The sequence below is a fragment of the Numida meleagris genome, chromosome 1 (assembly GCF_002078875.1).
Source record: "Numida meleagris isolate 19003 breed g44 Domestic line chromosome 1, NumMel1.0, whole genome shotgun sequence".
In the NCBI taxonomy this organism is placed as follows: Eukaryota; Metazoa; Chordata; class Aves; order Galliformes; family Numididae; genus Numida; species Numida meleagris.
In genome coordinates, this window is record NC_034409.1 from 48589370 (window position 1) to 48597349 (window position 7980).

Genomic DNA, 7980 nt, shown 5'->3' on the forward strand with positions numbered 1-7980 from the left:
AGATCTTCCTGACGCTCCACTAAACATACGGATACTGGCTAAGTATAAATTGTTGCTAGCTAACCATGTACATTGCTAATTATTTATCTATAACCTTTGCTCACTCAACACTCGGCCACTATTTCTGGACATCTGCTTGTCCTTGGATAGAGATAAGTTTGGAAGGAGGATAGAGGGGAGTACCTTGATGCCGGCCTGTTGCATCCCAACCTAACCGCAGAGTGAGACAATCCGGCCTTGTGTGGAGGCCCTGGGTTCTCTGATGTTTGATAAGTCTGCTTTTCTTTTGCTGGGAGTCTCTTATCCAATCAGTATAGCCTTACAATATGCTTTCTAGTCCATAATACTATACCCATACTATTTGTAACTATTACAGTTCTAGAAGTGAGAATTAATCACAAAATTCAACAACTATATTTCTAAAATACGTTAGTCAAATATATGGTATTTCTACTTTTTCAAGTTACAAAATACTTTGTGCTCTACTTCTTTACATCAATTCCCCCTTTTCAATATCTAATGCAGAAACAATGTTCCATTCCTACATAACCAAGCCTGTGTAAGATTCTGACAATACAGATTCTTGTTTGTGCACCTGGAGCAGCTGTGAGATCCCAGCTACACTAGTACTTTTCCGGGGCAAACGTGATCACAGGCTGCAGGACGTATTTATTGAAGCTAGGCTAAGCTTTTCCTATGTGGAACACAGGATGGGGAAGGTATTAGGTAGCTTTTTGTTTTGCTGGGGAATTGAGGGATCAGGACTGCAGCCAGCTTCCAACTTCTAGACCAAGCAGTGATGGCAACAGCCTCTTGTAAAGCCAGGTACCTCAGTGGAGGGAATGGCGAGAGGCTTCCTGCCCAGCTTTGGGGTGGTCAGGGCAGGAATGAGGCGTTACCATATGGGCAGTGGTATCCAGAAAAACCCTACTATGAAGAACTCTCCCTACTGGGAGAAGTTTAACGTGTACATGGGAGCTGAACCTTCAGCCATTTAAAGTACGACGACGGTGGCAGAAGGGCGCTGCAGCGCGTTGCGCTGCGCAGCGCGAGGCGGGCCGGGAGGGGACACCCGCGGGCCGTGCTGCGGCGCACAAGATGGCGGCTGCGCACAAGATGGCGGCGACGCGGCGGAGGCTACTGCCCGCCTGGATGGGGGCGGCGGGGGAAGGCGAACGGCGGGCAAGGGTGCCAGGCCGGGTCGGGCGGCGGCGGCAGAAAGCGGCGGCGGCGGAGCCCAGGTAGTGCCGCCGGGCGAGGAGAGGGCGGGCGGGGCCGGAGCGCACCCCGCTATAATTTCTCCCGTTGCGGCGCCCAGGGCAGTGACCGTGTACTGCATGAACGAGGCGGAGCTGGTGGACGTGGCGCTGGGCGTGCTGGCTGAGGTGAACCCGCGGCTCCCCTTCACCCCGAGCAGAGCGGCCTGGCCACGGCTGGGGCCCGCAGGGGCGGCCCCTTGGCGTGGCCCTGGGTGGGGACGGCTGATGGTCTCTCTGTCAGAGCTTACAGCGCGAGAGAGCTGAGGAGAAGGTCTGCAGCGGGAGTGAAGAGGAACAGGACCTTCAGCAAGAGGAACCGGAGCTCCAGCGGGAGGAACGGGACCTGCAGGCAGCGCCGAGCCGGGCTCCCGGAGGCACAGCCTGTGTGGGGGAAGGCAGCGACCGCAGCCCGGGCCCCCCATCCCCTCCTGGTGCTGGCACGGATGCAGAGAGGACTGGCCTTAACGACTCTGAGGATGACGTTCTGAAATATGTCAGGGAGATCTTTTTCACTTAGCATTGCCTCTTCCACGGCTGTGCAGGCAAGGGCAGGGTTGGGATGGCACAGCCCATCAGGAAGGAGGGTTGGGTATCCTCAGAGAGGGCGTTCCTGGGTCGTGTGTCAGGCAGTGGCCTGCTGGTCTCCCTTACCCCACATCTTGTCAGTGTGACACTACAAATCCTTGCAAACAGCAGTAAAGGGAGGGAGGGAATGCAGCTGCTGTGCAAACTCAAGGATGGCAATACATGCTGGGCACTAATAGGAGCTTGAGCTGAGCATGAGCCCATCATGAGCTCCAAGCTTGTGTTGGATAGCGCTGAGCGCAGGGCAGTAAAGGAGGGGCTGCATACTTGCAATGGGCTCAAACTGGCTGTCAGCTAAGCTGAGGACCAGCAGCCCACCCATAAGTGGGATGCCTCTGATGCCAGCAGCTGGAGAAGCCGAGGTTCAGCTCGCAGTGAGAACATCCCAAGGAAGACCAATACCAGGATGTGGGTGAGAGAGATAACTTACATGCCTATGTTACTTGGAGTAAAGCCTTGAAGAAACAATTTTTTTTTACTTTTTACTGTGTTCAGTTTTGGCGACCTCAATACAGAAAGGATGTTGAGGTACTGGAGCAGGTCCGAAGAAGGGCAGCAAGGCTAGTGAAGGGCTTGGAGAATATGCCATATGAGGAGCGACTGAAGGAACTGGCCCGATTTAGTCTGGGGAAGAGGAGGCTGAGGGGAGACCTTATTGCTGTCTTCAAATACCTGAAAGGTGATTGCAGTGAGAGCAGGGTTGGTCTCTTCACACTGGTGACAAGGTGACAGGACAAGGGGAAATGGCCTCATGCTGTGCCAGGGGAGGTTTAGGTTGGATATCAGGAAAAACTTCTTTACAGAAAGGGTTGTTAAGTGCTGGAATAGGCTCCCCAGGGATGTGGTTTAGTCACCATCCCTGAATGTGTTTAAAAACTGTTCGGATGTGGTGCTCAGGGACATGATTTAGTGGTGGGTTGTTAGAGTTAGGGCAGTACAGTTAGGTTGCAGTTGGACTTGATGATCTTGAAGGTCTTTTCCAACCTGAGCAATTCTGTGATTCTTTGATTTTCTGTGATTTTGTAAATACCCGCTTAGCTTCAGTGGAAAACAACTAAATAAACTTTTTTCTTGTTTTTACTTGGCTTCCAATGTCAAAACCCAAAAGAAGCTCCCAGGGAGATGGGGAAGAGAATCTAGGAGAAGAAAACGAAGTAGAACTCATGGGCTGATACAAAAAAAAAATTATTTACTAAGACAGAAAATGAAAGGAAAATAATAGTAATGACAGTAATACGTATTTACAAAACAAGTTATGTACAGTGCAATTCCTTTCTTCCTGGTGACCACTGCCCAGGCAGTCCCCAAGCAGCAGCTGTCCCCCTGGCCATCTTCCTGCTTCAGTTTTTAAGTTTTTTCACATGTTGTCATGTGTCGTTACCTGAACAGATCAGAGTTGCTGAGGTTTTGAAGTTCCCTTGGGTTAAATTAAGGTGAAACAACAGCAAGTCATCAGTTAAATGTTTGTTTATATCCCACTACAATACTTATCACAAGATGCAAAGCACATCTGTATCTATTCATCCTCCAGTTTAGCTGGAGGTTGTAGCCACCCCTGTCCCTTATCACGCTGGTCATGTAGGCCTCTCTTGCAGCAGGGCAACTTGCCTAGGCTTGCACAGAATGGTTAGGACAATCTGTCCTCTGATGTATTCCACACCCTCTTTGGCAAGCTTTCCCAAGTTCTGGCTGCAAATGATGCACCCGTACTTGAGAAACTGAAATGTTTTTAGAAGTTTTCCACAGGATTTTATAGTATGTGATAACCCTTTGGCCAGTTTAGGGCAGCTGTCCTAGTTCTGTTCACTCCCAGCTCCTTGTGTCCCCTCAGTCCCCCTTGCTGGCAGGGCAGCATGAGAAGATGAGAAGCTGAAACATCCTTAAGTCTGCACAGCACTGCTCAGCAACAACCGAAACATTGCTATGTTATCAGTTTTTTTTTTTTTTTATCTCAAAGCCAAAACAGCATCATAGCAGACAGTGAAGAAAATCAACTCTGTCCCTGCTGAAACCAGGGCACTGGATGTGAGCACTTGGACAAAGGAGCTTGCCAGTGATTAAAGCTGTAGCATGATTACTGCTCTAAATCACATCATCTCACATCTTCATTTCCAAATTTTAATGGGCAAGGCCTCCTCAGTGAAAGGGCTTTGACGTGAGTTGGTGTGGTTGGCCCAGATGGTGTACATAATGACAGTGAGAATCTGGAGCAGAATCAGAGCCAGAGTCCCAACCAGTGCCAGAAATCCCCCGGTGAAATCAGAGGGGTTAATCCACGGTGAGGTTTGTAGGAGAAATATACCCAGGCCTCCAGACAGGAGTAACATTTTGATGACAAGTATGATGAGCAATACCCTCCAGCCCTTTACCTTGTCTACGCACCTCATATTTGCAAGGAAAAGGGGGTAGAAGAAGCTGATGACCGGGCAGATGTAGACGCAAACCCTTGCCAGTGCCATTCCCAGCCAGCTGATGCCCATGGCCTGCAGATGGTAGGGTTGCAGGCACTGCAGCTCCCTGGCTGTCTCATTCCACAGGCAGAAGTTGTAAAAGCCAATACGTTTGTTAGGGAGGTTGACCAGGTTCCCTGCTTCCACCAGCAGTGCATAGATCATCAGTCCCAAGGTCCCGACAACCTCCAGGATGGTGAGTGCACAGAGCAGGCACCCCGTGTACCTGCAGCACAGCAGAGCCGTTCCATGGCCTACGTGCTCACTTGGTACCATGGTGAATCCCGCTGTGGGGACACTTGCTGCAAAACATGAAGAGGGGGACCCTTTGGTTATAGCACACGGTATGGTACCTTTCCAAGGAGAGCTCTGAGACTGTCACAGAGATCCTGGCACTCCCCCAGCACACGGAGCACAAGTGTGAGCCCTGCTCTGGCTGTGCTTCCCACTGTGTTAGGCGGAATGGGAGATGAGACCAGTGCGGTTCCCTTAGCTCCACACATGCCCCATGCACCATGGCCTCACACTGAACAAGACAGGAATGTGTCAGCAGGCAAGAGAAGCGCTGCAGCCCAATAAGAAGGGGGTTAAGAGCTATCCTGGGAAAATGCTTCTTATTCAGTTCTGGTCAGAGGAGGACATCCCTTGTGATCTTTGGACAGCTGAGCAAAACGCAGACATGAAAGAGTCTGAAGTGCAGCTCTATCCCCAGTCCCCACAGCCCTGGTACACCTGGTGCTGCCAGTGCCTCACTTTTCACATGCCCATGAGGCCCCTGCATGCCCTTGAGGATCTGGGCACAGCAGGGCTGGTCACCCCCACCCCTGTCCCCGCAGGAAGGCAGGAGTGATGCACCTCTGCCCTGGTTGCCCAAGAAGCAATGCCTACGCAGGTGGCAGCTGTGACATCACCAAGGGGCACCCCAGACCCAGCTTCATCTGCCCACCCGCATCTGCTAGGGCCCAGGGGGGTGGGTGCAACAGACTCACCTACAGCCGCCGCCTTCCTCGCTCCTCTGGCTGGTAGCTTGGTGAAAGGGACTGTCTGCCGATTTCCCAGAAGTGCAGGCTGTCCTCAGTGCCTTCCTGCAAGCTGCTGCTTCATGCTGAAAAACAGGGAAGTGGCATCAGGGAGGGTCATCGCTGGCTGTGGAGGCAGACAGCATTACAGCACCGGCCACCTTGGTCTGCACAGGAACACCATCACGGGGTAAGGAGCTCGAGACCTTGGCTTCGTGCTTGAGGCTCTGCAAATAACCTCTTTCTTGCGTTTGCAAAGCATTATCGCCTGTGAATCATTTACCAGATTTCTTCAAGTGGTCCTGCTCTCTCTGTTGTCAGTTGTGCAAGAGTACATCATCCCAGTGTCCTGGGTGCCCATGGCCAACTTTTCTGCGCTATTCTGTGTGCATTCCCACCAGAAATCTCTGACGAACCCCTTGAGAAATCACTGAGAATGGGAATCACTGCCATCAAACCAGACCGATGCATTAGTTTCACAAAAACAAGGTCAAATATCCCACTACTTTTGCAGGTTTGTTACTTTTTTTTATGTTTCAATTAAAGAAACATAAAAATAATGTGCCTTATATGCATTAACTATATTTCATTTCTTATATGTGGCTCAAGACAAGTCCTCTTCTCTCAGTGCAGCCCCAAGGTTGGACACCCACACTATAGATGGGCAGGCTTATAGAAACATGGGGTTTCTGCTTAATCATCCCATGTCGTCTTCTATTCTCCCACCCCCGAACAAATGAACAAGCCAACCAGGAATTTTAAGTAGTAGTATCACATTTGCCACACAAGGAAGCAGAATTAGGTACTTAGCAGGTTCATGGAGAGGTATTGCAGAGGTAGAGGAGAGCCAGCTTGAGGTGCCCATGCTGCTGAGTGATTGCTGCAGGTATGATGCCCCTTGAAACCTCCAGTACCTGCCCTCTCCTCTCCCTGCAGACTCACTTGTCTCAGGACCTGTTTGTCCTTTCCCAGCGGTGCAGCCCCGCTCCCTCCTCAGGCAGATCTAGCTCTGCAGCTCCCACTGCCCACCCCACAGACCTGCTGGTGCCAGTGCCCTGTGCCAGCTGGGGCAGAGAGTGTGTGACCCGGCGAAGACACATGGCCCAGCTATGACGCCAAGGCCTGGCAGCCCGCCAGAGGTACAGCGGCAGTGTGGGTGAGCCTGCAGCCTGGTCCCAGTTGCCTTAGAGGCAGCCTGGCTGAGAAGCTGGGATAAACAGGAAAGAGCTGTCACCCGAGTCCAGCTGGGACCTTTCCCAGACAGCCCCTTTGCCTCTAAGCCCATGACTTTTAGACAGGAGAGTCTGTGGCTCTATCACAGAGGTGCAAGAGAGCAACCCATGAGTGGCCAGCCCCCAGCTCGCTTCACTGCTGTGCCTCAGCTTCATGTGTTGGGCTCCGGAGCTGCCTGGGGTGTCTGTGCGACACAGGGCTCATTGGGATGCTGGTATTGGGACAGAACATGCCTTTCCTCTCTCTATTTGCAGGCAGGGAGCATCTTCCCTTCAGCAAGCTGCAGGCAGGCAAAGGGAGCAGGACAGGAGGCATGCAGCTCTGGCTGGGTCTTGCCTTGGGGCTGGGGGAGCCCGTAGTGATCCCCATGCAGGGACACATAGCTGTGCAGAACCTAGAAGCAAAAGGCTGGCAGTCCCTCGCAGCTGGGGAAGGGAGGACCTGCTCCCTCCTTGATGTTAGCACCTGACAGCACTGCTGGTTCCCCTGGCAGCTCCCCCCATTGCTATGGCATTGCAGAGGTGAGGGACACCGCTGGAGAATACTTACAGACTGCCCATCGGGATGAGTGCGGAGCTGAAACAAGCTGCAGAGATCCTGCCCGTGGCTGCTGCCAGGTCCTGTGCTATCGGAGCTCTGATGCACAACTCCTGTTATAAAACAGCCTTGTGCTTTCTGTTTTGGTTTTGAGAGTTCTGGGCTCCTAATGCTGTGCTCCTCCCTGATAATGCGTCATAAAAAATGTGAGAGGAAAAAACACGAGCGAAATCACCACCGTCTCAGCTGGGCGGAGAGTTGTACTTTCTCTTCCTGGCCCTGCCAGCTGTTATATATAGCTGACCGGGTAATGGGAATTGTGCTGCTAGTGTGGCTTGGGCAGCTGTGGGGGCCAAGAGAAGTTTGTTTCTTTGGGATACTTCTGTAGAGATGACCATCTGTAGCTGTGGAGTGGGTGTTGTGACACTGATGCTTGCATCACCCATGTTTTTGAGTTCCTGGTGAGTGACTGCAAGCTTAGCAGAAGTTGGCAAGAAAAGATCTGGGTTTTAACCCTGCATCTAAAGCTGCCTGTTCAGCACCTGTGTGCAAAACTACTTCCTTCTCTCACACCAGATTTCTGATCCCTTTTCCTGTTTGTGCTTCTATCAGCTCCTGCTTTGCCGTCTGCCCCGTGGCTAACATCGTCTCTGCCAGCTGCAGTTTGCAGTGTATGTGGAGTCATTTCAGCATTAAGGATCTGGATTAAGGTGGTTCAGATCACAGGTGGCTTGGGCAGGAGTTTTGGTGGGGGAAATCAGAGGGAAAAGGCTTGCTGCAAATAGCCTCCAGCAGGCCACAACTGGTGAGCTGACCGCGGTGAATGGCCTGGCTGCAAAGAATCATAAAAACATAGAATATCCCAATTTGGAAGGGACTCATAATGATCGCTGAGTC

At 51.7% G+C, this 7980-nt stretch overlaps 2 protein-coding genes across 2 annotated transcripts; one reads left to right on the top strand and one right to left on the bottom strand.

Moving 5' to 3' along the window:
- On the top strand, positions 1061-2312 carry C1H7orf49 (chromosome 1 C7orf49 homolog). The gene is made up of 3 exons (XM_021414852.1): positions 1061-1241; positions 1319-1385; positions 1501-2312. Exons 1-3 carry the CDS (start codon positions 1099-1101, stop codon positions 1774-1776), a joined length of 486 nt encoding a protein of 161 aa, XP_021270527.1. The 5' UTR covers positions 1061-1098; the 3' UTR covers positions 1777-2312.
- Positions 3014-7529, bottom strand: TMEM140 (transmembrane protein 140). The gene is made up of 4 exons (XM_021394564.1): positions 7388-7529; positions 6256-6302; positions 5288-5399; positions 3014-4596 (listed from the first exon to the last, which is right to left on the bottom strand). The coding sequence occupies exons 1-4, from the start codon at positions 7527-7529 to the stop codon at positions 3950-3952; spliced, it is 948 nt and encodes a 315-aa protein (XP_021250239.1). The 3' UTR covers positions 3014-3949.